Source organism: Tarenaya hassleriana, unplaced genomic scaffold (assembly GCF_000463585.1).
Source record: "Tarenaya hassleriana unplaced genomic scaffold, ASM46358v1 Cleome11, whole genome shotgun sequence".
Lineage (NCBI taxonomy): Eukaryota > Viridiplantae > Streptophyta > Magnoliopsida > Brassicales > Cleomaceae > Tarenaya > Tarenaya hassleriana.
Genome location: NW_010961290.1, coordinates 3,122,002 through 3,149,965, shown reverse-complemented (window position 1 = coordinate 3,149,965; position 27,964 = coordinate 3,122,002). Strand labels below are relative to the sequence as shown.

Here is a 27,964-nt window from a genome sequence, read left to right as displayed (position 1 = left end):
CAAAAAAAAAAAATAAAAAATCAGGAAGTTAAGCACAGAATTCTCTTCCTCGTGGAGATGCTAGAGCCTTTTCTCGATCCTGCAATGCGTCCATTAAAGAGTGGAATAACTTTTGGTGACACTATGATTACAAAGAAGCAAGAGGAGAATTGTATGATTGCCCTTAATGTCATTCATGTTGCAGTGGAAAAGCCCGCAGTTCTTCCTTCTCTTGAAACTCAATGGCGGAATGGTTCAGTGAGTCCAAGGTATACGCATTTCGTTCAGTCAGCACTAAGATCTTGGTCTAGACACGATGTTTTGGCGTAGTTGATTAAATTCTCACCTTGAAAAAAAGGAGAGCCCGAAAGGCAAGAAAGCTGTAAGAAATTTGAAACCTTAGGCCTGCTGTAGAATCATAATGACATCAAGTCTCTTAAAAGATCATCACCTGTGGAATTCTGGTGATTCAGTGTCGATATTAACAAAGTGTTGAACACCATTTAGTGGCTTGTGATATGGGTTTCTGGTTCTTTTCTTATCTGCAGATCTGATTACTTATTATTTTTATGCGATGTATAGCGTTAACAGTGTCAATCTAGTAGTAGAACTGGTAAGTGATGCTAATGGAAGTTGAAAACGGAAAATGTGAACTTGGGTAACAGAAATTTTACGGTAGAAGATATTACCTATCACATCTGTTTGAATTGATAGTTGGTGAAGATGAGGAGAACTAATAATCGCATGCTATCTGAAGTTAGTAGATGGAAATCTTTAATTCTTTCCAACGTTTTTTTTCTTCTTCATATGCATCTTTAACTCCCGGAATTGTTTCATAACGGATTAATGTTTCTCTGGTGTAGTGTCCTTCTCTCCATACTTGATCCTCAGTTAGAGTTACCACCCGGAATTGATCTTTGCAAGTCCAATTCTTCCAGAAGTACAGATATTGAGTCATCATCTGTATCGAAGGTTTTGCTGCGTCAAGTAGGACCTCCAAAATCTCCTAAGCAAACTGATTCTGACATAAGTTCAGAAATTTCTGAATCTGTGACCAAGATTGATATTTATGATGATGTAAGGTTTTACTTTGCCCCTCAAGAACTGCGGGGCTTGACATTAACAAGCACCAATCGTAGCTGCAATGAAGCTATTGGAGATCTCAGGCCTGAACAGAAAGGTGATAAAAAATTCAACTTCTTATTTCCAAGTGGCTTAGTTCTGGATACTGGTTTTGGTTCCAAGTACTTCAATCTACAAGCAGATTATATTCAACTTGAGAACATCCGGGATTGCGAGCTGAAGGCTTCGGAATTCAAGCTTTTGGCCCAAAAGTTACACTCACTTGATTCAGTCTCTGTTGAAGATCACGATGCTTCTGTTGATGCTTTGCTCTTGGCTGCAGAGTGCTATGTGAATCCTTTCTTTGTGAAATCCTTTGAAGTCAGTTCAAAGATTATAAATGAGATTGAACTGAGCAAAACTAGAAACCAGAAGGAAATTGATTTCAGAAGGATCACCAAGACGAGGAATATAGACATGGAAACAATTGGTCAGCTTGAAAGGCAAAGAGATGTAGCTGTCTTTCAGATTCTGCTTGAGGCTGCTAAATTAGACGCAAATTTCAAGAACTACCTGTCAAAGGAAGAGATGCATAATTGTACTGAAGAGTCTGATGAACCAGTTGTTGTCCTCTCTCCTAATGATATGCTATCTCAAGATGCTGTCACTTTGGTCCGGCAAAACCAAGCTATACTTTGTAATTTTCTTGTTCAGCGACTTCTGAAAGATCGGCAGTCCCAGCATGAAATTCTTATGCATTGCCTGGTGTTTCTTCTGCATTCTGCTATAAAGCTATCTTGTCCGCCTGAAGATGTGATTGATATCATATTAAGATCGGCAGAATACCTGGACGGGATGCTATCATCTATTCATAATCAGTTGAAAAATGGAAATTGTCAGTTGAAGCCAGAAAAGATTCTTGTAATTCAACGACGTTATCTGCTCCTGCAAAGATTGGTTATTGCTTCTAGTGGAAGTGGCTGTGATTCTGATTCTGCAGCTGATGTTGACAATGGTTTTCTACATGGAAGTTTGATTCCACCCTCTTCTTGGATGCAGAAAATACCTACATTTGCCTACTCTAGTTCGCCTGCTGTTCGTTTCTTGGGTTGGATGGCAGTATCTCGTGTTGCCAAACAATTCATAAATGATAGACTTTATCTTGTCTCTGATCTATCAGATCTGACTTGCATCTTATCAATCTTTGCAGACGAGCTTGCTGTAGTAGATAAATTTATTGATGTAAAATTTGGAGACACAAAAATGGAAACATTTCTCTGCCAGAAGGAATCCCTAGCCAGTGAAGCTTCTGAACGGAGTGATAATCGATCTGGATATCAGTCTTTACAAGTCCTATACCCATATCTTGGACTGTTCTTTCCGCAGATGAAGAAACAATTTGAAAGCTTTGGAGAGGTTATTTTAGAAGCTGTGAGTTTGCAACTAAGGTTGCTTTCTTCCGCTGCTTTGCCGGACATCTTGTGCTGGTTTTCTGATTTGTGCTCATGGCCCTTTTTTGACGAAGACCAATATTCAGGGAAGAATCCTGATTTTTTCAAAGGTTATGTGGCAAAAAATGCCAAAGCAATAGTTATCTTTATATTAGAAGCTATTGTGAAAGGACACATGGAAGCATTGGTTCCTGAAATACCACGTGTCGTGCAAGTATCGGTATCCCTGTGCAGGGCCTCATATTGTGATGTTGCATTTCTTAACTCGGTACTGATTGTGCTGAGACCAATTATTTCATATTCATTGCAGAAAGCTTTGGCTGAGGAAAAATTACCAAGTGATGATGGCAGTCTTGATTTTGAATCATTGTGCTTTGAAGAGCTATTCAAAAGTATGAGACAGAGAGATGATAGTCAAAGTACATGCATAAGAAAAGCATCCACCAGATCTCGGATGATATTTGTTCTTGCTTTTGTATTACCGGATTTATCTTTCCAAAGCAGAAGCGCTTTCTTGCAGTCTTTAGTTTTGTGGACCGACTTTCCTGTGTTCGAGCCAACATCTTCCTTCCATGACTACCTCTGTGCTTTCCAGGCTGTCTTAGACAGCTGCAAAGTTTTCTTATTGCAAGTTTTACAGGCATTTGGTTGTCTTTCTCTCCAGTTATCTGATGTTTCTAGTTCTCAAATGTTCAGTGAGAGCAAGGCCTGCAAAGAACCAAGGTTTCTTAAGGATATCTTACAGAATTCGTCATGTGTCTCTCATAGTCCAAGAATTAGCACATCTTCTGTTTCGAACCGACAGAGTTATAAATTAAGTACTGAGGCGGTGGAAGAGTTTACAAAGGACTTAGAAGGTTTCATCGTCTGTCTTCAAATGACAATCGAAAAATGCTGGAGTCTTCACCATCAACTGTCTAAGAAGCTTTCAGTCACCTCAGCAGAGTGCTTTGTATGCCTGAGATGCTTGGTTTCAGTTTTACCAACAATTCAGAATTCTGAAGTTGACAATGGTGAAAATCCTGATATTGATCATCTGCTGATCCACTGGAATAAAGGTCTAGAAGGGCTTGCTGAAATGGTTCTTGATCTTCAAGAAAAGTGCTGCTGGGAAGTAGCATCTACTACTGTTGACTGCTTGCTAGAGGCTCCTCCATGTTTTGAGCTTGAAAGTATCATAGATTTCGTTTGTTCCGCAATAAGAAAGAATGCCTTCTCTGCACCCAAACTTGTTTTGCGCCTGCAGTCTGAAAAGTGGTTATCACTCTTGGTTGGAAGGGTTGCCCATGGGCTTTGTGAAAGCGATGTTGCCCCTTTAGTTGATTTGTTTTGTACCATGCTGGGTCATCCTGAACCTGAACAGCGTCTGATAGGGCTCCAGCATTTAGCTAAGTTGGTTGGAAAAGATGCAGATGATGGGGTGGTTATGCAGCCTTCTATGGTTTTTGATAAACCTCTTGGCACTGTTAGTTCTGCACCTGAGCCAATATTTTCTCTTCTGGTTGCGAGTACATGGGATTCTGTTGTCGTGAGAGCTTCATCTGATACTTCAATGCCAATTAGGGCTCGTGCTCTTGCTCTTCTTGTAGATTTTATCCCTTTTGCTAACCAGAAGCTGGTACAAACCTTTCTGGGGGTAGCTGATAATGTACTTTATGGCTTTGGAAAGGGCAGTCAACCTGTGGGTGAAGGGCCACTGTTGAGGCTCTCATTAGCACTTATTGCTAGCTGTTGCCTTTATTGTTCAGCTGAAGATTTGGCATTGGTTCCTCAAAATATTTGGAAACGCATTGAGATTTTAGGTTCCTCAAAAACTGGTAAAATAACTTATCCATCTCCTACCATTGCCGGCATGAGATATGCAATATATTTTTTATGTTTAGTTTCTCTTTAATGTTTTCTTCTGTATAGATGGCAGACTCGGGGATGTAGAAAAAAAAGCTTGCCAACTATTGTGCAGACTGAGGGATGGGGATGAGGGAGCAAAAGAGGTAGACCTAAACATCTGAAAGTTGAACACTGACATGAGGCCGTCTTGTTTCTTTTACCTTTTTGCGAAAGACCTGCTCTGTTAAGTAAAGTTGTGTTATGTTTTTGTGTTTAAGGCCCTCAAAGTGGTGGTTTCTTCTAGTTCCGAAGAAAAATGCGATCCAGATTTTGAGTCTACTCGTCAATCAGTTCTAGAGGTGAGAGCTGTTATGGAGAAGGTCTCCATTGTATTAAAAATAAGATTTCATATTATTAAATAGTTTATCCCTGGTGTTAGTTTCTGTGCACCATGTAATTGCTCATCTAAGTTTAGATCAGCAACTAGTTTCTATTTACACGTCTGCAGCTGAGTAATCAACGATAGCAAAATTTGCTGTTTGAAATTCCATATGTACGTCTTCACAGTGTCGGTTTTCCTGAAAAACGTCGTCTTGTGAGATCTTCTCTTCTTTGCTGGCTCTCTAAACCGCAAGGCATGAAGATCATAAATCATCAATAAATTTGTTAAAGAAATGATGAAGTTAATCAGTTCCGGAAATCTGATTTATAAAATCTTTCTCTTTTATTGAGCAAGGAAAATTATATGATGTTTCTAAGTATTATTCTTATCTGACAGGTCCTTTCAAGTTTATCTTCTGCTCAGTTGTTCTTTGAGCTTTTTGCGAGGAAAGCTGATGAAGAGGCTATTGTGAGTATTAAAGTTTGACATTAATATTCTCTTTTTATCATTCCATAATCGCTACAGATTTATCTTGTTCTCAAAATAATAGGCACTAGAAGAGGCTGAGATGGAACTCAATATCGTCCAAAAAGAGTTTGGAGTGCTAGATCCATCGCCTTTCAACGAAGAGCATCAACTTCCTCATGTCGCAAGTATTAGCTTCTCTCTATGCTGCCCATCATATTATGACTTGTTCAACCCACATATGCTAATTGATTTTACGATCATATTAATCAGCCTCGCTGGAGATTGACAATCGCCTTCAGCAGATCAAGGATGACATATATGCAATGTACGTACTATTTAAATTAATTAGATTGAGGTTGCTGTAAGGCAGAGCTAGTTGCATATCTTAATATCCATGCTTTGCTTAATTCAAAACCCCAAGTAGAGCTGTTTAAGGCGTTAGGAGGAAGTTTGAAGGACAAGAATTGCCAGGAAATTTTCAAAATTAGTTTCCTTTTTTATGTGGTTTCTAGAAGTTCAAATTTTGGTTTTCTATTTTCTTTTGACTTTTTCTGATTAAGCGGATGAAGTTTAATGCGAGTCCATCTGCTGACGAAGTTAATGTCGTAATGATAGTGAACTTGTTGTGGGTCTGAGTTCTTGGTCATTCGTTTTTGTGTTGCCTTAAGTTTTAGTTTATTGGCTCAAGTGATAAAGGTTATGATTCAAACTAGCAACTCACGTGACAGCAGGGTTTTGTGTTATTATTTACATTTGTAGTGCATTTCTTTCATCTTGGCAACTTGGTATGTTGTCAGGGAAAAGGCAAAACTTCGAGAAGACATAGTAGCCCGCAGGCAAAAGAAAATTCTTATGATGCGTGAGCGACAGAAGTATCTGGAAGAGGCTGCTTTGCAGGAAACTGAGCGCCTTCGAGAATTGGATAGGTTTGTGTTCTGTTGTTTAATTTAGCTATGATATTAAATTAAATTATGAACTTTTTCTAGGCTAGGAATAGTAGTTTGATTGTTGGGAATGGGATATATTGGTTAGAGAAAGAGCAGCTGAAGCAGAAAAGGAAATAGAGAGACAGCATGCCCTGGAACTCGAGAGGGCGAAAACTAGGGAGCTTCGAAACCAACTTGAGATGGAGAAGGAGAAGCAAGCACAGGCAAGAATCTCCGACTCGCACTCGCCTCTATTCCCGCCTATCCATGCTTGCCATTGTCATATTTTTTGTCAAATCCGTCTTATTTACTATATCCAGAGGGGCATACAATGAGAATAATAATTAATTATAGGGGGGGGGGGGTCTTCCCATGGTCTACGTGCTAGCCCCACATTTTATACATGATGAATGCTCAAAAATGCCCATCCTAAATTCTTGGAGAAAGGGATTGTCACATAGGTGATAACTAGATATACTCCTGATGTTTCTGAACTCGAGGGTGTTTTGCAATTGGGGGGGGGGGGGTCTTCTCATGGTCTACGTGCTAGCCACACATTTTATACATGATGAATGCTCAAAAATGCCCATCCTAAATTCTTGGAGAAAGGGATTGTCACATAGGTGATAACTAGATATACTCCTGATGTTTCTGAACTCGAGGGTGTTTTGCAATTGGGACGAGGACGGAGTAAATATAAGTGTCTTCAACCGTTTACTTTTTCTTTTTCTCAATATATATGCATAATTTTTTTTTGGGTAGAGGGAGCTTCAACGTGAACTGGAGCAAGCAGAGTCAGGATTACGATCCTCAAGGCGGGACTTCTCTACCTCTCACAGTGGGTAAGTTTTGTCGATCCCTTGGATCTGTCACACATGCTTCTTCTTGCTCGTCTGGTAACAAAACGTAACAATGAATTCAAATAATATGATGAATTCATTTTCTTCAGACATTTTCACGGTACTCAACCGAGGCTAACTTTTTTACATCGCAGCCGAGCTAGGGAAAGGTACCGGGAAAGAGATAATGGAAGATCTGGAAGCGAAGGAGGCACAAGAACAGGCACCGGAAGCTTTCAACAAGAAGCCGGTTCATCCATGGTCAATACGCCAACAGTGGTTCTATCGGGCTCAAGGTCATTCTCTGGTCAGCCTCCCACCATCCTCCAGTCTCGTGACCGTTTAGACGAATGCGGAAGCAGCTACGATGAAACCGTCGAAGGAAGCAGAGACTCAGGAGACACGGGAAGCGTCGGAGAGGTAGAGATGGGTCATGGGTTTGAAGGGCAGCCTGGTAATTTTGTGTTGGGACAGCGACTCGGTGGTGGGTCTAGAGGAGGCAAGCCGAGACAGGTGATGGATAGAAGGGAGAGAGGTGAGGGTCGGCGTGAAGGGAAATGGGAACGAAAACACTGAGAGGAGATGATGGGTCGGTTTGCCCCTTCGAAATGTACCTTAAAGATTGGATAGCCGCGTTTGAAACGCCAAGCAGCGTTTGGTGTTTTAAGCAAACGCTGGATTATTGTTGTTAGCATTTAAAACGCAAACGCAGGGATTTACTGTTTCTCCTCGGGAGTGTTTGTACGTACTTTTGTCGTTGTTGTAGTATGAGACAGACATCTGTGCTTCTTACCAGAGTTTATTAGGTGAAAGCCCGTGCCATGCACGTGTAATCTTGAATATGATGATGATGATGATGGTGGTGGTGGTGGTGATGATGCTGATGATGGTGGTGCTGATGATGATGGTGCTGATGATGAAACATAGTATCGTTATAATGGGAGTGTAAATTGGTGTCTGAAAATAACATCATCATCCACGTCGGCATTCAGCCAGGTTTCATCAAAGCGCATTCCTCTTAAGTACGATAACACATTCCCTGTCATTAGTTGTCTTAACGAAATCATCGAGAGGGAATTCGGTGAGCTTCTTAGAGAACCGATCGAACAATTCATCGACCAAACCTTGTCCGAAATGTTCCGCCATGAATCCATGGTAAAGTCCGCGATACATCGAGACAATGAGGTCATGGCTTATACTCCCATCCTCGAACGGCTTCTCTATTTCCTCGATCATCTCGACGCTGAAGCTTCTGTTTCGTTCGATCGCTTCCTTCATTTCCCTGAAATATGGGAAGTATTTCGGTATCTCGAAAGACCGAGCCTTTTCCTCGCTGATTACCCCCTATACCTCGGATCAAGAACCAAAAAAAAAACAAAACAAAAGGGTCGTTATCGAAATATCATTTTGTGTATCTTGATCTTTTCATTGATCTATGTACAACTGTACATTAGGGTTTCATATTCAAGAAGTTAACCGAAGCTCCAAGCTATATATATATCTTACCGACTCGGCGATGTCGATAAGGCAGCCGAGGAAGATCTCCTTGACAAAACCCTTGAGTGTTTGAGCGTAGGGGACACCGTCGGAGAAACACAGTCCCAAGACGATCATCAATCCTCCGGGGACAAGCTCCTCGGATCTTGCTTCAAGAAAATTCTCCATGTCTTTCTTGAACTGTTCCTTGTGAGCCTCAGAGTTCGGTTCTCCAATGTTTTCTCCGGGGACTCGGGACAGCCAGTGGAGCGTGTAGGAGGTGTGTCTGATGTGGAGGCTGTTCCTAGGGAATACCCGGCCGTAGAACGAGCCGGGAACTCCCGCCGCGAAACAATTTTCGTTCTTGGGTAATGTTTTGAAGAGGGTGTTGAAATCGTTGTCCGGTTGATCGTTGAAGAAAACATGAAACTCGAGATCTTCAGGGTTGTTCATATTGTTTTCTTGCTGATACTTGATCTTTACGGCATCCAAGATGTTCTTGACAGAATCAGTGTTAGGTCCAATGGAACAACCGAAATCAGCGATTCTTACGACTTTTTTAAAATGTTTCCGAGTATCGAGCGTAGCGACGACGGCATCTCTAATTCTTTCCATGGTATTGAATATTCCTCCTCTCTGTATAAATCACATGGACTATATAACACACATATACATATATATAGATGTATAGATTGGTTTATGGAGTAAATTGAGTAAGACTCACTTGTACGGAAGAATTGCGAGCATAACTATGAGTACCATCACCTCCGGACATTGGGAACGACTGTGTCCGTATGGACTTTGGATCTCTCTCCTCCATTTTCTTCTAAATTTTGAACTGTGTTCCGGTAATAATATATAGAAACGTCAAACGATATTATATACAATGCATTAATCGGAGATGTCGACGAAAAAACCAAAAAAAAATAGCATTTAAGTATTTATAAAACTATTTTTTTTAAAAACTTGAAAAACAATTTTGTTGAAAAAAATTAAAATTATATTTTTTTATTTTACAAATATTATAAATCTAAAAACAAAAAATTAAAATTAAACATCCAAAATAAAATATATATATCCCTATTCAAAATCTAAAATATAATTATTAAACTCTAAAATTATTTTTTTTATATTCACAAAATATATAGAGAGAATTTAAGTTTGGTAAGATTAAAATATAATTACGTTTTTATTTTTGCATGTTGAAAAATACGTGGAACTGTGGAAGCGACTCCGACAGCTCCGTCTTTGGATTCGTTGTGGGCCACCACCACGACTTTATCATCTAACCATAATTTAGTTTTAATTCTTTTATGAAAAAATTAGGTATTGTTTTTTTTTTCTTTCTAGTATCAGTATTTTTGGATTCTTTTATTTTTTAAAATTACCTAATATTCGGTGTAAAACAAAATTTGGAAGATGATATATGGCGCTGTTAATTTCTCGATCCAGTTATCCAATTATATATATATATATATATTTGAATGGAGGAACAATACAAAGCTTGAGAACGACTCATCAGAGAGAGTGACTGCCAAACCAATACCAATCCATGAGATCGAATTGACAAAATCTTTGAGCTTGAAAGATACGTTACATCTTCCGAAACTGGGGCCTTTGCTTTCCTTTCACAAAAATAAAATAAAATAAAATAATCCACCCTTATATTTGATTAATTAATAAAATAAAATCCATTTGTTTTTTTTTTTAAATTGTTTAATAGTTTTCCTCTGTTTAGATATTCCAAACCAAAACTGGGCCTTTGCTTCCAGGGAAAAAAAAAGTTAATCACTTTGATATTGGGCCTTCTTTACGCTGAGGCTATCTGCAAATAAAACACTTTCAGGCAAGGCCCTGTTCTATATATACAGAGACCAACTAAAGCAAGTGTTTCCGGTTTTCGGTTATAAAAAATCATAAATCAATTCGGTTTTATCAAAATAAAATTATAACCGGGCGATTTGAGTAAGTAAAAGACAACAATACCGATTTAATATTTCCAAGAATAACGTTCTGAAATCGATATCACGGTATATATATATATATATGTATAGAAACAAAAAACCAACACGAGTGCTGTTATTATATAACCGAAATCATCAGACCAAATTTCGCCTAAGTACGATAACGTATTCCCTATCGCTCGCCGTCTTCTTTATATCGTCGAGAGGGCATTTGGTCAGTTCCTCGGCAAATCGGTCGAATAGCACATCGACCGAACTTTCTCCGAAATGTTCGACCAAGACTCCATGGTAGAGTCCTCTGTAAACCGAGACAACGAGCTCGTGGCCCACGTCAACATCCTCGTACGCGTGCTTTATCTCCTCCATCATCTCCACGCTGAATCGCCGGTTCCGCTCCATCGCTTCCTTCACTTCGCTGAAATGCGGGAAGTATTTCGGAAAGCTGAACGTTTTCGCCTTCTCCTCGCTTATTATTCCCTGTAAAATCACGGATCAGGAACGAGAACAGTGTCGTTATTCGCTGTTCTTCCGAGCTTCTTGATCTTGATTGCTCGAAAACGAACGAGATTTCTTACCGCCTTGGCGATATCGATCAGGCAGCCGAGGAAGATCTCCATGACGATACCCTTCCCGGTTTGGGCGAAGGGGACGCCGTCGGAGATACACAGTCCCAAGACGATCATCAGTCCTCCGGGGACAAGTTCCTCGGATCTCGCTTCAAGAAAATTCTCTATGTCTTTCTCGAACTGTTCCTTGTGAGCCGGAGAGTTCTGTTTTCCGATGTTTTCTCCGGGGACTCGGGATAGCCAGTGGAGCGTGTAGGAAGTGTGGCCGATGTGGAGGCTGTTCCTAGGGAATACCCGGCCGTAGAACGAGCCGGGAACTCCCGCCGCGAAACAGTTTTCGTTCTTGGGTAAGGTTTTGAAGAGGGTGTTGAAATCGTTGTTGGATTGATCGTTGAAGAAAACATGGAACTCGAGATCTTGGAGGTCGTCGTCCACATCGTCTTCTTGTCGGAACCTGAGTTTGACGGTGTCGATGATGTGCTTGACGGCATCGAACGTGTTGGGCCCAACGGAACAGCCGAAATCCGCGATTCTCACGATGTTGTTGTTACGATCGAAATTAGGGTTTCGAAGATCGAGATTCGCCAAGATAGCTTCTCGGCTCTTGTTCAGAGCATTGAATAGTCCTCCTCTCTTATATATATATATATATATATATATATATATATATATGTAAATAAAACATCAATTTTAAAAATGGTTTTGTGAAATTAAAATATATATAAAATCGACATGACTCAGACTCACTTGTAAGGAAGAGTTGCGAGCGTAACTGTGAGCTCCATCGCCTCCGGACATTGGGAACGATTCTGTCACTGTCGGCTTTGGATCTCCCTTCTCCATTTCTTCCTTCAACAAAAATTAATGTTCACACCCATTGTCACTTAGTTTTATAGCTCTGTCCCAATTAAATAAAATATTATATAAATTAAATTAGTATTGGTTGAATGTGGATTCCAGTTCATATTGTCCATTAATTTATTCGAAAGTCAGTGATGTTTATATTATTCTTTTACTGATTATATTATTTTTTCTCATTAAATGTTGGACCAAGGAAATTGAACGGACCAATAGAGTGCACCATATGACGTCATGGTTTACATCATCTCTGAACATTACTTTATAATTCACGAATGATAAAGGCAATATTAGACTTTACGTGCACGCAAGTTCACAAGGTCAAATATTTTTACCAGAAATAAAATAAAAAAACTAAATATTTCATTAGATAATATTAATTATTAATTAATTAACGAACGCTTGCGTCTCTGGACCCTAAACCGAATAATATCCAGATTCAAAATCTATTGTCATATTGGATTATCCAATTTCATGTAACTACGAAACATTCTAAATATTCGGATATCTTTGATCGGTAATTTCTTTAAAATGAGATGAAAACCATAAGTATTTTGGTAATTTCTTTAATTAAAAGGGTAATTTAGTCTTTTAATAAACTTAGACAAAACGTTATCAACTTCAAACACAGAAAAACAGCATAAAAAGGGTCCTAATCGCGGGCGCATTTATCATGAAGCAGACAGTTAGCAACCAGTCCTTACACATCAAAGCATCGACCAAGTCGATGAATCCGGCAACCTTAAATACGATCCGTTCGTACGGTCACGAACGCAACAAGCCTTCTTCTAAGTTCTTATCATACTTCACCTTGAGTTGTTTGGAACCAAACGACGGCAAGAGTCACGAGAGACGCGTAAACCGCGTTGGGAAGCTTCTGCACGACTTTCCCGACGGCAGGGACGCCCTCCGTGGCCCTTTTCGTGGCCATGGCCACGGTTGGAGCCACGACCAAAGATATGATCAAACCTTGGCTCACCACTGTGAACGTGTCGGCCGTGAGCTGCTGGATAAACCTCACAAACTCTTCTCGGTCGATTTCTCCGTCGAGGTTCATGTCACAATCCTATATGCGGAATATATCACGAGTTGCAAACAGGATGAGGTGTTATTACTGATAACTTACAAAGTACCTTCTGATAAGATTTGAGAAAGTTGTAGAAAGTTAATTTTTGAAAGTTGATTTTGTGAAAAAGAGGATACAGTATATATATATACACACACACACTAATACCTTCATCAAGCTTCTGATTTGGTCCTTAGAAGGAGGGTCGAAGTGGGGACCGGGCAAGCGCTTGTTTATGTCACTGAAATATCCAAACAAGACAACATGCGACTCGTAAGCCCAAGATCCATAACATATGACTCCTTTTCAAATTGGGAAATCTTGAAAAAAATTCGTATAAAATCGAGATGAATCAAACTTCTGACTTGTAAACGAGGAGCACGGCAATGTAAAGCTCTTCAAACGTCAGATTGGCCCTCCCGGTGTGACTCTTAAACCGATCGAAAATCTGATCACTGAACTTCTTTATTTGCTTCTCCCTCCATTGCTTACCTGCGTTCACGCACAATAATTAAGAACATCCAATGTCGTCGTTCTTGCGATGATAATACCGGTACCCCGAGCTCGAGAAAGGAGCGAGCAGAAGATGCGATCTTTCAATTGGGTTTTCAAGACCTAATCTTTTGGATCTTCCTTCAGTTTTGCTTCTGAGAAGAGCCATGGAGGGATACTAAACTTGAATTCTGCAATTTACTGGAAACTTTATAATCTGTTCAGTCAAAAGTGTTGTGCTCTATGAAACCACGTACACGATCAGAAGAGGAGAAGATTCAATACTTCAATACTGCTGATGAATTTGAAGAACCTTTCTATATTAAAAAAAAAATGAAAATCTCAGACCAGACATCATGAAACATCTCCAAATCACTGCTTTCTTAGACGGAAACCGCTTATGTCTTCCGTTTCAACCGTGAAATGATTCTTGTTTTGTCCGATCTCCTCCCCGATTCAGAGTTTAGTCTCTTGCTACCCTTTTAACAGCACTCCCAAGTTCTAATCCCTAATCGGGGGTTTCAATCGATGTCTCCCGTGAATCGTAGCACAACCCGAATTTGTCCCGTTAATGAAGATCCGAATCCTGAATCAAACGAAGCAGAAGAACCCTATCGTACGCGGAGATTCAGAGACAGAGACATACCTCGAAGCTTATCGAAGACTTGTCCCATGGTGTCGCAGTTCTTTGCTTGTGGGGATTAAAGAGTGATAGCAACAAGAAACAAGGGAAGAAGAAGAAGAAGATGATGATGATGATGGGTTTTGAATTTGTGGATCTGAAGGGGACAAACGTGATGATCCTCTGTTTCAGTTCGAGTCTTCCCCCGCTTGATCCTAGATTTTCTCAATTCGTTGTGCTACGATGTGGGCTCCACTTGATTTTCACGGATAATAAAAAAAAAAAGGGGGAAGAAATTAGTGTAAATAATCTGTAATTTAAGAATTCGTAGTCCAGCCCTACCTACAGCCGCATACTCCGTAGAAGTACGCGTATGCTACATGCGAGTCCACTCAATATATATATGATTTTTATAAAATTGTCAATTTATTTATTTGGATTTATTTAAACTCTTATGTATAAATGTACAAATACAATGTTTTGTTTAATGGAAAGCCACAAACATTATTCTCTAAAACTGTAGCAAAACTCATTCTATGAGACAAATTAAGGTTGTTTGGAGCATCCATTTGGTTTAATGGTTAGATGGATTTAGTTAATTTTCAAATTCAAATCCATAAAATTTTAAAAATGGATTTGGAAAAATGACACCTTTTAATGTTAGGCCGATACATATATGTTTTCTAAAAATTATATATAAACCCTTTTACAGAAAAAAAAAAAAGACATATTAATTAGGAATTATTAATTACCCTTTGAATTAGCTCAATACAAGACAAAGCAGCACACGGATATGTTCGAATGGAACAGAACATTACCCTTTGTTTGAAACAACAATGGTCAAACCTCGAGAACACGTTTAATATTATCGATATTTTTGTTTAAAATTAAAAAAAAAAAGAAACAAAATGTGTATGAACGACTGAAATTGAAGAAGAGAATCGTTGATTTCAACTCTATTTGTTTGTATTGTACCAAATGCTCCTCATACGTTACTCTTACATTCTTCCTTCTCTTTTGACATTTTCCAACCCATTCCTTCAATCCCAAAATTTAATATTATTTTTTTTCATCTATATATACGTGTATATATATACACACATCATAAAATTATTTAGAACTTACAAGGGATGATGAAAAATAATATTAAGATGCTACCAATGCAACTTTAGCCACGTGCTAGATTAATGGAAACGTTTGTCCTATGACACATACATATAGTTTCTCATATTAACATAATAAGTATTTATATGGAAGAGAAAAAAAAAATGGTGTTCTGTGTTCACATTGGCCAAAAAAAAATAACAAAACCCAACAGATCGTGGGCGAGTGGTCAAGCTGGAGATAGGAGGTAACTCCACCTTGAAATTGGGTGTTCGATTCTTGGCTGGTAGAGAGAGCTAATTTCGGGGTTTATATGATCCATATACAAAGACTGCTCCCGGGTCAGAGATTTACCTAGTCAATGCGTCCGAAGGGTAGTAACTAGGGATCTTCCGTTAAAAAAAAAAATCACGAGTAATAATATTGTCCCCCTATAGCTTGACGCGATAAGTTGATAAAAACACCGTATACTGATATTTACATCAATATACAGATAAAAACCGATCTAGTATGAACGATGCGATTATATATTGGTTATAATGTTGCAAGTATATATAGGACTCTATATCTATATGGATATATGAACACATGTAAACATATACACACATACAAGTTTGTGCAATCAAATGCATTGAAGAGAAAAGGTGAATTTAGCAGCTTTATTACTTTGCATATAAATCCATTTGGCTTGTTGTGTGTATAGACCAAGACCACACTTACATATAAACCCGACCCAAGTGGCTTAAAATCTTCCACAAAACTTTCTTTTTTTTCCCCCCTCAAAATGGGTTTTCTTCGTCTAATCACTGTTCTTCCTCCCATGATCTGTCTCCTCCTTCTTCTTCTTCTTCTTCTTCCATGGAGCAGTGGAGCAGCAACTGTTCAATCTCCTTTTCAAGGTTTAGGGATTAGGAGAAGAGGGCAAATCACAAATCTTGTTAAGCTAACATTCGCCATCGATTGCTTCAGAAGAGCTGCGAGAATTCCGGTTTCTGGACCGTCGAAAAGAGAGAACAGGCTCGAGAAAGGAGGTGAAGCTTTTAATCGACATTCTCCTCTCAGCAAATCAAACAAACCCTAGACAGTGAGGAGTGTTATATATATATATATATATATATATATATCACGAAGCTAATGTATGGAGTGGGAACTAAAGGTATGTTTTTCTTCTATGTGGAGAGAATGAGGACATGAACATGACTAATCCTATCATGCATGTTCATACTTTCATTTTCTTGTTTCCGTAATTTTGTTGTTATGAATGATGATATTTAAATAATAAAAAAAATATGTAAAATTCCATATGCAAGCGATATTTGTCCTTGTGGCTTGGAAGTTCGGTGTTGTGCAATGATTTCATGATTTAATTTTTGGGCTTGCAAATCTTTAATTTGGACTGATATATATAATATAACAATTTGATGCATTAACTCTTGTAGTTAAGTTGCGAGTTTTACCCCAAAAAGTCATAATTATGTTCTAATGATATATATATATATATATCATTAGAAACTCAAAGCGTATTATGAAATAAAATTTTATGATTTAAAAGATAATATATCGTCATTTATTCATTATTTATTCAAAATCAGCTGTGCTTTGAAATTGCACCACTTCATGCCAAGGAATACTAATTAGTGTCATATGAAACCATTAATTAGTGGATAGAGATCGTTACACGTGTCGAGTTATCATCTACATAGTATATGGTCTATACTAATTCATGCATGAATCTTCCATTCATTCATCAATAGACCGTTAAGTATCTTATAAGATATTTCTGATTCAAACAAATCTTTCTACGAATCAAATAATAAATTTTGTTCGCTTGTATATTACGACTTTTATTTGACAACATGCAAAATATCTCACCATTCTTTTACCGGCTGCTTGTAGAAAATTAAGAAGCACAATATAATTTCGTAATCGTCTTCTAAAATTGAATATTATGGTATAAATATATCATGCTCCCTGTTATATACAAATCATTGTTTTTTTTTTCATATAGATTTATATAATAAAAAGTATTCAACTTACTTTTCCATTCAAAACCATTAAAAAAGATCTATAATGAAAAATAGCTTTTGAAAAATGTCTTCCGGACAAAACCATTATTTTTCTTATTATTTTTTGTTATATTCATATCCAAATAAATGATATTTTTTTATGATTTGTTTTGTTCAAATAAAAAGTTACCGTTGTTTACAATGAATTTTGAAAATTCAAATATTAGTTTGTTTTTTTATTGTAATTCTTTTGTGTAAGTTTTGTTATGTAAATCCAATAATCTAGAATTTTTTTTTGTATGAGTATGATAATTTTTGATTTTTTTTATTGAAGATTTAAAGAGTTGATTTTTTTTTTTACTATAGGTTTTATAAGCTCTAAATTAAATAAATATCCTTTTTATTATAAAATTTGGAAGCGAGAAGAAAAGAAACCAAAACCAGGAGAAAGAAAATCACCGATGCATCTTCCTGAGACCGGAAGAAAACCCAGAAATTCACTCTTTTTCCTCCTTTCTCTCTCTAGAATTCTCCCCCCCACCCTCCGCTCCCCTCAATTTCTCTCCGGCAGGCAATCCATTGATCTTTTCCTACTCTTTGTGCCGATACTTTCGTCATCCGATTTCATTTTCTTCCCTAAGTCGCAGAGTTGAAATTCCCGTCTTCTTCTGCTTCTGGTATTCTCCTGACGGCGTAAAGCTCGATTCTTTTCTATACATTCACTGTTGGATTATCGATGGTCCGATGGATCTGTTTAGGGTTTCGAGTGCTCTGGCTTGGGTTTGATTGGATGAGAAAAGGGGGCATGGGACTTGAATCTATCGGTCGGTTCCGTTGATTATCGGAAAGCCCAGATTTCTGGGTTTCAAGGTGCAATTCGATTGGTGATCGATCGTTCCCTTTCTTCGATTCTGTTATGCGTCGGTGATTCGTCGTGATTTGTGTGGATGAGAGTGTTTAGCGTGGTCAATTGAGGTCTTGTTGCTTAGGTTGTCTCGTTTGGATCAATGGATGATGTCGGTTCCAGCGATGGAGGTGTGTCTCGAGCTCGTGAAATGTGTTCTCAAGGAGCACCGACGCCATGGGAGCCGATGCAACTGGATTTCAGGCGTTATGTTTCGCCGAGAGAGTCCATGAGCTTGCCTAAGCCATTGCGTGTCGCTGTTAAGAAGTCTGTAAGTGAAGATCACATACTTTATGATTGAAATGCTAGTGGGAATAGCTTCTTTCATCTTTGAATGCATCAAAGTACTAAGCTTTGTCGCTTGACGCTCATTGTATGTATAATGCTACCTGCTTACTTAATCTCATAGAAAAACGGTTCTCAAATTTTGTTTGTAGAATATGAATGAAGACGAAATAAGGGATGTTTATGATAGGTTGGAACTCAAATAGAAATCTCCTTTTTATAAGTTTGCATGCTGCAACGCAGTTTTAGGTGTCCGATATATTAGGAGGTGGCTGAGAAAATCTCTGCAATAAAACTCGTCGTTGAAGATATTTCTGCTCTATATTGGTTAAAGATGCATCACAACATGGGTTGCAGTAAATTGCGAATGTTTTAGGCATGAGGGCAATAGGATTTGCATTTGATGGATTCTGTTTTACTTGAATAGTTGGTATTGTGTAAGGATTAGGCAAGGAGCTTTGTTGGACTTCCTAATGGGTAAGTGAGGTTGGTTGACATTAACGTTACCTCTCTAGACAGTTGCGGCATTGACTAGAATAAGCAAATAGTATTCTTGTCATTTGATTATTCTAGAGAGTGTAAATTGGATTCATTCAGCTATTATTGGTGGGCAAAGATTTGGAACAAATCGACCTGTAAATGTGTTTGTTCTTCTTGTAAGGGTTTTAAGTCAGATTATTCTCATATGCTGTTGTTTATCTATGTCGTTCTCTAGTATTGCATCCCTGTTGCGATCTGAAATCTGTTCAGAATATTAAGTTTATACCTGGAATGTACACGGGGCTGGAATTAGTGATGACCTTTTTTCTGCTTGCAGTTAGTGGTAAAACTTACGAGGGACATAGTCGAGACGTATAAAATATGCAACCCACAGTTCAAATATTCGGGAGAATCCAATCCCAAACGGTACTTGACTAGCCCGTCAGTTGGTGTGCTCAATGATGGTTTTGATAATTCAAACTCAGATTTAATCCTGGGTGTGAATGATGTCTTGGCCAGTTCAGATTCACAGCAGAGGTTTGCTAGTTTTATTAATACCTTTGAACTTTCCTTTCACTGATGTTGTAACCCTTGTTGTGCTGTCGGAAGCATACCATTTAAGAATTCTATCCAAGAAGATGTATGTTTAATGAGCTTCTGTTTCTTTGCTACCAGATACATTGTCAAAGATCTTCTTGGGCATGGTACTTTTGGGCAGGTTGCGAAATGTTGGGTTCCTGCAACAAACAGCTATGTCGCCGTGAAAATAATTAAAAACCAGCCTGCATACTATCAGCAGGCTCTGGTTGAAGTATCTATTTTGACAACGGTACGTAAACATTCATCTGTTGAATGCTCTGCATTGATATTATTAGTGAAATGTATGTGCTTTAAGTGTTTGCTTGTCTCTGTAGTTAAACAAGAAATATGATCCAGAGGATAACAATCATATTGTTCGCATATATGATTACTTTTTACATCAGCGTCATTTGTGCATATGCTTTGAACTTCTTGACATGAATCTGTAAGTTGTATAACTCCCTTATATATTCTCCTTATATCTTATAAATGTTTCTTCCATGTGATTTCTTCCTGGCACACAATTATTCTCCTTTGTGGTTAGTAATTTATGCTTTCTCAGGTATGAGCTTATAAAGATAAATCAATTCAGAGGATTATCATTAAGCATTGTCCAGCTCTTCTCTAAGCAGGTATTTAGCTTTTCTCGAGAGTTGCACATGTACTCGTTTATCTATTTTTGTTGTCTTGTTTCTATTTTTTACTGGTCGCTTTTGGCATCTTATAGATTTTACGTGGGTTGGCTCTCCTGAAAGATGCTGGCATAATCCATTGTGATCTGAAGCCTGAGAATATTCTTCTATGCACCAGGTGCACTTTAGCATGATTATTAGTTGCTAAACTGGAATTGATACCTTCATTTGATGTTGAAATTTGTATGTCGAATGTATCAGTGTGAAGCCTGCTGGAATCAAGATAATTGACTTTGGATCAGCATGCATGGAAGATAGGACTGTTTATTCTTATATTCAGGTTTCTTTTGGCTTATTTCTACATATCTCTACTATTTCTTCTAGCCTTTCCATTTCTGTCATGTAAAACCTTGCAATGCCTAAGTTGGCTGTTCACATCTTCTGCAGAGTCGTTACTACCGATCACCTGAGGTTTTACTTGGATACCAGTATCCTTTAGACTGAATTTCTTTCTCATTCTCATTAGTTGATTTCTACTGCTATCTTTCCATCTATTTATTGCAGCCAAACCACTCTTCTTGCGTGACAGTTCTCTTTGATGGTCAAGATAGAAATAAATAGATGGTTTTCTCTTTTAAATATTTTTTCGTGTTACGATATCTCAAGGATTATGGCGTTGCATTTTTAGGTGTGTTAACGTGTTTCAGCATTGTGGCATCTTATTTCTTTTCTGGTTGGAGCTCCACTTTGATCTATTTTGTGAACTCTTTTAACTTTGTTGCAATATCATCAACAAATTCTCGAGGTTTTTATCCCCGTGTACATTTTGAAATCAAAACGTATCTCGGAACTAAACTTCTTGCCTATTGCTTCTCATGGGTCATGACATTCCTATAGCATCTTGAAGATAAACGTGGATGCTTAACCACTTTATAGATATGCTACAGCCATTGACATGTGGTCTTTTGGCTGCATTGTTGCTGAGCTGTTCCTTGGATTGCCTTTATTCCCTGGTGCTTCAGAATTTGATCTTTTGAGCCGAATGATTGAAATACTTGGGTATGATCCTTCTTTTCTTGGATTGGTAAATGTGCATTAGGAGTTGTGACTTCTCCGAGCCTATTACCATTCTTGTTTTCTCTCTTGCGTATTTGTATTTGTTTATCATATTGTGACAAATTTTTTCCTGTCTTGCACTTGGCCTACTCTTGGAAGCTCTTATTTTGAAGCTCTATTTTTGTAATAGCAACTTGGAAGAATGTGTGAAAATTTGTTGGACAAGTTTCTGACTTTCCACTAGATTAAAATTATTGATTCATGTGGTAGTTTGTTTGCATATCCTGCTCTTGCATGTTCATTTTGCAGCAAAGTTACTATTAGACTTTTCAGAAACATATACGTGTGCATTTGGAACTGTCTTAGCACTCCCTCTTGACGTTATGGTTTTGTGCTCACCTATTTTTTGGGCCATGTCTATGAAGCTGCATTTTTCGCACGTTAATCTATCTACTATATTTTGCCTATGGAATTTGTCGTTTTGTTTTAGTCTTCTCTAATGCTTATATGGCTTTTCTCTGCAATTCCATTTTGAATTTTTTACATACACTTGGCTATATGATTGGTTCTCTTTAGACACACGATAAGTTTATGGCCACCAGGGTTCTTTTCTTAATTTTTTTCTTGTATATATGATCGACTTTTTTTTTATCTTCAGTGAACAACCACCTGATTATGTGCTCAAGGATGCAAAAAATATGAATAAGTTTTTTAAATGTGTTGGGAGTGTTCACAATCTAGCGAATGGTGAAATTTCCGGGGGCATCAAAAGTGCTTATATGGCATTGACTGAAGAAGAGTTTGAAACTGTAAGTAAATCTGAATCTCTCTGAGAAAGGGAAAAAAAGGAGTGGGATGGAGTAAGTATGGAAAAACTAATATGATGAACATATTAGTGACTGAGCACGCATAGGTGCTTCATGGAGATATCTTTTCTTGCATATCTGAATCATCTTTTCATAAAGGTTTGCCCTTGTTGTCAAATCCTTTTATTTGTCTAAACTCTTGCTCTTCTCTTCTGTTAAATTTGCAGAGAGAGAAGAAAAAACCAGCAATTGGGAAAGATTACTTCAACCATAAAAACCTTGAAGCAATTGTTAAAAGTTATCCTTACAGAAAAAACTTGCTTGAAGAAGATATCGTTAAAGGTAAGCACATGTCAAACAACTGTGCTGATTTTTGTGTACCACGACTGTGCCATTTTCTGTGAATTCACTTATTTTTCCTATACTATTGCAGAAACTCAAGTCCGGTTAGCTTTGATTGATTTTCTGAGAGGACTTGTTGAATTTGATCCTGCAAAACGTTGGTCACCTTTTCAGGTAAACCCCCTGGTTTAGAATAGTTCTTTGAAATTTTTAGGAAGTACCGTGGTGCATGATATTTGCGGACGACATCATGTTAATAGATGAGTTCAGAGGAGGAGGAGTAAATGAACAATTAGAGTTATGGAGGAGTACATTAGAGGCTAAGGGTTTTAGGCTTAGTAGGACGAAAACTGAGTATATGCATTGCGATTTTAGTGCCGGACGTTCTAGTGATGTAGGAGTTAACTTACAAGGAGGACTAGTACCTTAAAACCCGCATTTTAAATATTTTGGTTCAATCCTTCAAAAGGATGGAGGTTGCAACGAAGATGTTAGTCATAGGATAAAAGCAGGATGGATGAAATCTTGGATTAAAAAAACGCGCCTTAACTGCGCGTGAGGCGCAGAAGCACTAATGCGATGTCCAGAAAGCGGCCAGAAGCGCACTTCTTCCCTGCAATAAATGCAGGCGTGAGGCGCCTCATCAAGGATGATGAGGCAAATAAAAAGAAAAGTATATAATTTGGAAGATGAAAAGACAAAGAAGAATAAGAAGAATATGGAGGAACTTAAAAAATTATTAATTTTAGCTAACTTTTGATACAACGTAATAATTACATTAGGTAGTATGAGCTTCGGTAACTGCCGAAGAAATCCAGAAGTGATTCAATCTTAAGCTTGGATTAAAAAAGCGCGCCGCCTTTAATGCAGGCTTGAGGCGAGGATGATTGAGGCAAATAAAAAGAAAAATGTATAATTCGGAAGATGAAAAGACAAAGAAGAAGATGAATGAATAATATCGAGGGACGTAAAAAATTATTAACTTTAGCTAACACAGTGTAATTACGCTACTGTCTTGAATGGAGGGAGGTTTTTATTCGTTTTTGGATTTAGTTTTTGGATTTTGGATTTTGGATTTTAGTTTTTATAGATTTATAAATCTAAAAAAACTGTAGCTTTTTTTCAATAAAATAGTTTTTCTGGTTTTTAAAAAAGACTAATTTTAAAAAATTTGATTGGTAACTTAAGTTTTAAAAATCTAAAAACTCCAAAAACTCTATGTGTAGCTTGAGAAGAACATATATGTATATATGTATAAATTTTAATTAATAAATAAAATATTTTATACCTAATATAATTTTCATTGATTATTATAAATATTCATTTACTGTTTTTGTAAATACTAATCTATAATAAAATAATATATTATAATTTTTAATTGAAATGAATTTATTTTCATTAGATTTTTAATAACTACACTGTAAATATAATAATTTTAAAAAAATATAATTTTAATTTAATGTTTGAATATAATTTTTTATTTTTTTATAAAGCCTTATTTATTTAATTCTTATTTATTCAATAGAAATATTTTTGCGCCTCGTATCGCATTGCGCCTCACGCCTCGGTTTTTTAGACCTTTTGCGCCTTGAGCAGCCTCGCGCTTTTTTAAACCAAGGATGAAATGGAGACAAGCCACGGGGGTCCTTTGCGATTACAAAGTTCCTATACGGTTGAAAGGGAAATTCTATCGTACTTCCATAAGACCCGCATTGATGTATGGTAGTGAGTGTTGGACGGCGAAAGGATAACTTGTATCCAAAATGTGTGTGGCCGAGATGAAAATGTTGTGATGGATATGCGGACATACACGAATAGACCGAATTCGAAATGACAGTATTCGAAATGACAGTATTAGAGAGAAACTATGAGTCATAACCATAGGAGAGAAATTACGTGAGGGATGCTTCAGATGGTTTGGACACGTAAAACGTAGACCGCTAGACGCTCCGATTAGAAAATTAAAGAGTATAAGGATGGAAGTGAAGAAACGAGGAAGATGTAGGCCTAGACTTACTTGGGAACGAGTCATTAGAAATGATTTGGATATGTTGCAAATATCAGAGAATATGACGCAAAACCGAAATGAATGGAAAAGAAGAATTCATGCAGCCGACCCCAAATAAACTTGGAATTAAGACGATGTTGTTGTTGTTGTTGTTGATGATGTTTACTAGCTAGGCATGATGGATTAACAAATCTGATTTTTCTTCAGGCGTCAAAACACCCTTTTGTCACCGGAGAACCTTTTACATGCCCGTACAAACCTCCACCAGAGACACCTCGTGTGGTGAGTCAGACGAATTTCCTTTCCAGATCTCAAACTTAGATGTGTGTTGTCTCATGGATTCTGTTCATTGCAGTGCATGTATTATCTTGGGTTCATGTTGTTTCATTCATGATGATAGTTTTCTTTCGTACATGTAAGTATGTATAATTGATAAAGTTGATCAAATAATCATGAGAAACCAATTGCAGATTCGTTTCCTTTCCTCTACTTTTTTTTTTGTTTCAATTTGTGCTGAATGCAAGCGTGTCAATGATCATCTCTAGTAGAGGGAGTAAGTGAAGGTTGGATATATTCCTTTGCTGTGAAGAGATTTGTGTGAAAACTGGACCAATTACCTCTATTACTGATTCACGTATTTTACTTTTCCCATTTGTTTTGTAGCATGTTGCTCAAAATATCAGAGTGGACCATCATCCAGGCGGGGGACACTGGTTTGCTGCTGGTCTCTCTCCTCATGTATGGTTCTACCCATTTTATAACTGTACAGAAATTCTTCTGTATCCTTTAGTTTGTTTTTTTAAAAGACAAATACTTCTAAACAGGTTTCAGGAATACCCAGAGTCTCCATGCATAATAGTCCGCATTTTCAGACAATGCCATATTCACAAGCCAATAGTTACGGCAGTATAGGAAACTACGGTAGCTATAATGATGGCACTAGACTTGGAGGTAGTTACGGGAGCTATGGAGAGAGTAGCAACATGTTTGCATATTATTCTCCTGTTAGTCATTCGGGCATGAACATTCATAACAGAGGTGGCATCTCAATGATTGGAAGTAGTCCTGATGCTCGGCGTAGGATTATGCAGTACCCGCATGGAACCGGCCTTGGGGTAAGTCCGTCTGCTGGAAATTTTGCACCACTTCCCCTTGGTACTAGTCCCTCGCAGTTCACTCCACCGAGTTCAACCAATCAGTTCTTAGCTGGTTCTCCTGGACATTATGGCCCAACATCCCCAGTAAGAGGCAGTTGCCATGGATCTCCTTTAGGGAAGATGCCTGCGTTTAGCCAATTTAACAGGAGAAAAAGTTTAGGACATTGTGGAAGTTCACAGTCACAGGATTCCTCATTATCACAACCACATGTACAAGGGATGAATAATTCTTTTCAGATTGAAGGAAATACTGTGACAGTCGGTTCACCTTCTCATCTACAATTGAATTCTGGTGCTAAAGACCGAACACATACACGAGGATGCGCTACATTAAGTGATGGATACTCCACTCAGAACACAGCCGGCTCTACACTTGGGGCCAATGTATATGTTTCGTCCAGCATTGGACCCTCTCATGAGAATCCAGATGGTGACCTGTCAGTACCTGATCCCAGAGATTGGGACCCTAATTACAGGCAAGTATGAGAAATTCCTTTAGTTTCCAGGTTAAAATACTAAAGTTTTGATCTTCAAGGACGTGTTTAAGGATGCAATAACAGGAGTGTGTAAAATATGGGTAATATCCGTGCTGCTCCCTATGGTTTTCTATTCTAACTTTACTACATTAACCTATATTGGCAGCTGTTCAAACCCTAGTTGTCATGCCTTACATATCATGGGATTTTAAACTATGCCAAGATTGATCTTCAAAGAGTTGTTAAATTTGTTCAAGGCAACACAAGAAGTGACTTCTACGATCATTTTTCATTACCTCATGTCATTCTTTTTATGGTTGAACTCCAGTAGAAGTGTCATTGACCTGATTCGTTTGGTGGATGATTGTTGCATAAAGATGCTTCTTTGTCCAAAAGCATATGTTCGAATATACGGGTTTCGCTCTGTCGTGAGTCCTTGAATTTAAAATTCTAAAGGCATACTTTGTGTTACCTTTTACAGTGATGAATTGCTACTCCAGGAGGATAGTATAGACGATAGTTCTATTGTTCAAGCTTTTGGCAGAGGTCTGCATATTGGTTCCTCTGGTGCCTCCACTTCTTCGGGAAGGTTCAACAATAATGCCTCTACCTCGTCCTCAAATTTGGCTACCCAGAGGTAACTTGAAGATATTTTCCGCCACTCTAGTGTGAACTCTCTTGTCCTTTTTTTTTTTGCATGCATTCGCCTATACCAAACTAGCAATATTCTTCTGTTAGCATATACGCTCTGAGACCTAATCAGCAATATACATCCACATATGCAAAGGTTTCACGTCATTTGTATCTCAAAGTTTAGCATGAAACTGGTATCTTTTTTGTTATTTAAAAAACAAATTGTGATATTTTTCTGTGGAATCTTCCATGCTAACCAATTTGGCATTGGGCTATGCATCTAGTTCATCTCGATAGTATTTCATTGTTACTTATAAGGTAGGCAATTTTTGTACTTTGTATACGTGCCCAAAAAATGGATAGGTAGTGTTTGTTCTGGGAGAGATATCCTGATGCAGTTGATGAATTTATTCTTGGCAAAAACTGGTTTTTTTCTGGACTATGTGCATCTGAAGCAACTAGGAAGTGTGAAAACCTATTACATACTATTTATACAGGGATGACCGGCTTCAGTAGAGGGGAACCATATTGTGATATTTCATGAATGTCATGTGATGTTTCCAAGGTTATTTATTCTACTTGAATCGACTTCTCTCGTTGTTAATCTAGGAAATAGTTCCACAATTTCCCGGTAACTCTGGATGAATATATTTAGCTTAAGGTTTGTTGCTTTAATATGCTTCAGGAGATATGCTCCCAATCAAGCGTTTTCACAAGCAGAGATTGGCAGCAACCCAACACATGATCCCCGTGCCAGGCTTGCCCCGTTTATACCGATGTCACATTATGGGTCTCATGTCCCCCAGAACTCTCCTAGCCGTTTAGGACAGCAAACTGCTCCACGGTTCAATCACGGGAGGCCAAATGGTGTAAGGGGCTCAGATTGGAATCACATGAAGGCACAGCTTCCTCCTTCCAGCTCTAGTTCTGGGGGTCCACGCTCTCCCAGAAGTAGCTCATTCACCAATGGCATCCCTTGGGGTATGGTCTCACTTTCTAGCTTTCCTCTGGATTTTCATTTTGTTAATGACGTCTAATTTGGCCCTGTAATTCGTATTATGTTCAAATCAAATCATGCTCATGAGGATCTTGGGAAGCAGTAGGTGATGTTAGATTGTTTCGTTGTGGTATCCTTTTTGTAGGGCGTAGGGCAAACCACCATGTCACGAATGTTCCTTCGACGTCCCATGGGAAAATGGACTATGGAAGTATTGCCTAACTCTGCAACCAACTTCATTTATTTTGTTCTTTCCTTATAGCATGCAACATGTGTGGTGGAAATGGAAACAGAGTTGTACTTGAGACAAAAAAAACTGTTTCACATGGCCTGTGGGCTCATGATTTTTTTTTAAAAAAGTGCTGATTCATTGTGCTTTGGCACCAAAAAAGGGAAAAAAAAATTGTCAGTGATAGTATTGTTTGTGTCTCTGATTAATGGTTTGCCTAACATTGCTTATAGTGGCTACAATGGTACCACATTTCATGTCAGAATTCTGTTTATACCGTTACCTCTGAGCA

General features: G+C 38.1%; 5 protein-coding genes across 10 annotated transcripts in view; 2 read left to right on the top strand and 3 right to left on the bottom strand.

Annotated features, from left to right (window-relative positions):
- Positions 1-7,746, top strand: part of LOC104805731 — a 14,435-nt gene extending 6,689 nt beyond the window's left edge. For all 3 annotated transcript variants that reach the window (XM_010530385.2, XM_010530384.2, XM_010530386.2), the window contains 11 exons: positions 25-248; positions 843-4,309; positions 4,404-4,483; positions 4,598-4,678; positions 5,098-5,169; positions 5,252-5,354; positions 5,440-5,494; positions 5,967-6,095; positions 6,202-6,319; positions 6,858-6,937; positions 7,090-7,746. In XM_010530385.2, the coding sequence (XP_010528687.1) occupies positions 25-248; positions 843-4,309; positions 4,404-4,483; positions 4,598-4,678; positions 5,098-5,169; positions 5,252-5,354; positions 5,440-5,494; positions 5,967-6,095; positions 6,202-6,319; positions 6,858-6,937; positions 7,090-7,510 (4,830 nt within the window). In that variant the 3' untranslated portion in view covers positions 7,511-7,746. The remainder of the gene's footprint in view (positions 1-24; positions 249-842; positions 4,310-4,403; positions 4,484-4,597; positions 4,679-5,097; positions 5,170-5,251; positions 5,355-5,439; positions 5,495-5,966; positions 6,096-6,201; positions 6,320-6,857; positions 6,938-7,089) is intronic.
- A 103-nt stretch (positions 7,747-7,849) lies between these two features.
- LOC104805730 (probable S-adenosylmethionine-dependent methyltransferase At5g37990) lies at positions 7,850-9,272 on the bottom strand. The gene is made up of 3 exons (XM_010530383.2): positions 9,135-9,272; positions 8,441-9,046; positions 7,850-8,278 (listed from the first exon to the last, which is right to left on the bottom strand). Exons 1-3 carry the CDS (start codon positions 9,228-9,230, stop codon positions 7,937-7,939), a joined length of 1,044 nt encoding a protein of 347 aa, XP_010528685.1. The 5' UTR covers positions 9,231-9,272; the 3' UTR covers positions 7,850-7,936.
- A 1,104-nt stretch (positions 9,273-10,376) lies between these two features.
- Positions 10,377-11,810, bottom strand: LOC104805729 (probable S-adenosylmethionine-dependent methyltransferase At5g38780). Its single transcript, XM_010530382.1, has 3 exons — positions 11,688-11,810; positions 10,950-11,573; positions 10,377-10,851 (listed from the first exon to the last, which is right to left on the bottom strand). The coding sequence occupies exons 1-3, from the start codon at positions 11,781-11,783 to the stop codon at positions 10,510-10,512; spliced, it is 1,062 nt and encodes a 353-aa protein (XP_010528684.1). The 5' UTR covers positions 11,784-11,810; the 3' UTR covers positions 10,377-10,509.
- A 624-nt stretch (positions 11,811-12,434) lies between these two features.
- Positions 12,435-14,204, bottom strand: LOC104805728. Its single transcript, XM_010530381.2, has 4 exons — positions 14,003-14,204; positions 13,230-13,356; positions 13,033-13,105; positions 12,435-12,864 (listed from the first exon to the last, which is right to left on the bottom strand). The coding sequence occupies exons 1-4, from the start codon at positions 14,028-14,030 to the stop codon at positions 12,598-12,600; spliced, it is 495 nt and encodes a 164-aa protein (XP_010528683.1). The 5' UTR covers positions 14,031-14,204; the 3' UTR covers positions 12,435-12,597.
- A 3,309-nt stretch (positions 14,205-17,513) lies between these two features.
- Positions 17,514-27,900, top strand: LOC104805727 (serine/threonine-protein kinase ppk15). 4 transcript variants are annotated; one of them, XM_010530377.1, is made up of 19 exons: positions 17,514-17,765; positions 17,847-18,263; positions 19,095-19,294; positions 19,433-19,586; positions 19,672-19,781; positions 19,899-19,968; positions 20,064-20,146; positions 20,230-20,308; positions 20,416-20,456; positions 20,905-21,027; positions 21,683-21,833; positions 22,058-22,172; positions 22,264-22,346; positions 24,388-24,462; positions 24,844-24,918; positions 25,005-25,813; positions 26,295-26,450; positions 27,132-27,427; positions 27,589-27,900. In XM_010530377.1, exons 2-19 carry the CDS (start codon positions 18,096-18,098, stop codon positions 27,663-27,665), a joined length of 2,865 nt encoding a protein of 954 aa, XP_010528679.1. In that variant the 5' UTR covers positions 17,514-17,765; positions 17,847-18,095; the 3' UTR covers positions 27,666-27,900. The 4 variants fall into 4 exon arrangements, with proteins under 4 accessions (XP_010528679.1, XP_010528682.1, XP_010528680.1 ...); XM_010530380.1 differs by having other exon boundaries at positions 17,514-17,958; positions 18,078-18,263; XM_010530378.1 differs by having other exon boundaries at positions 17,514-17,972; positions 18,078-18,263.
- Positions 27,901-27,964: the final 64 nt, after the last annotated feature.

Excerpts from the sequence above, each read along its gene's own strand:
- LOC104805730 (XM_010530383.2), bottom strand. The coding sequence starts at position 9,230 with ATGGAGGAGAGAGATCCAAAGTCCATACGGACACAGTCGTTCCCAATG. Across the intron at positions 9,047-9,134 it reads CTCGCAATTCTTCCGTACAA|AGAGGAGGAATATTCAATAC; the intron begins GTGAGTCTTACT and ends TGATTTATACAG. Across the intron at positions 8,279-8,440 it reads TTATCGACATCGCCGAGTCG|GGGGTAATCAGCGAGGAAAA; the intron begins GTAAGATATATA and ends TCCGAGGTATAG.
- LOC104805728 (XM_010530381.2), bottom strand. The coding sequence starts at position 14,030 with ATGGGACAAGTCTTCGATAAGCTTCGAG. Across the intron at positions 13,357-14,002 it reads AGTCTTCGATAAGCTTCGAG|GTAAGCAATGGAGGGAGAAG; the intron begins GTATGTCTCTGT and ends GCGTGAACGCAG. Across the intron at positions 13,106-13,229 it reads GCCGTGCTCCTCGTTTACAA|TGACATAAACAAGCGCTTGC; the intron begins GTCAGAAGTTTG and ends TGGATATTTCAG.
- LOC104805729 (XM_010530382.1), bottom strand. The coding sequence starts at position 11,783 with ATGGAGAAGGGAGATCCAAAGCCGACAGTGACAGAATCGTTCCCAATG. Across the intron at positions 11,574-11,687 it reads CTCGCAACTCTTCCTTACAA|AGAGGAGGACTATTCAATGC; the intron begins GTGAGTCTGAGT and ends TATATATATAAG. Across the intron at positions 10,852-10,949 it reads TGATCGATATCGCCAAGGCG|GGAATAATAAGCGAGGAGAA; the intron begins GTAAGAAATCTC and ends GTGATTTTACAG.
- LOC104805727 (XM_010530377.1), top strand. The coding sequence starts at position 18,096 with ATGGATGATGTCGGTTCCAGCGATGGAGGTGTGTCTCGAGCTCGTGAA. Across the intron at positions 18,264-19,094 it reads GTGTCGCTGTTAAGAAGTCT|TTAGTGGTAAAACTTACGAG; the intron begins GTAAGTGAAGAT and ends TTCTGCTTGCAG. Across the intron at positions 19,587-19,671 it reads AAGTATCTATTTTGACAACG|TTAAACAAGAAATATGATCC; the intron begins GTACGTAAACAT and ends TTGTCTCTGTAG.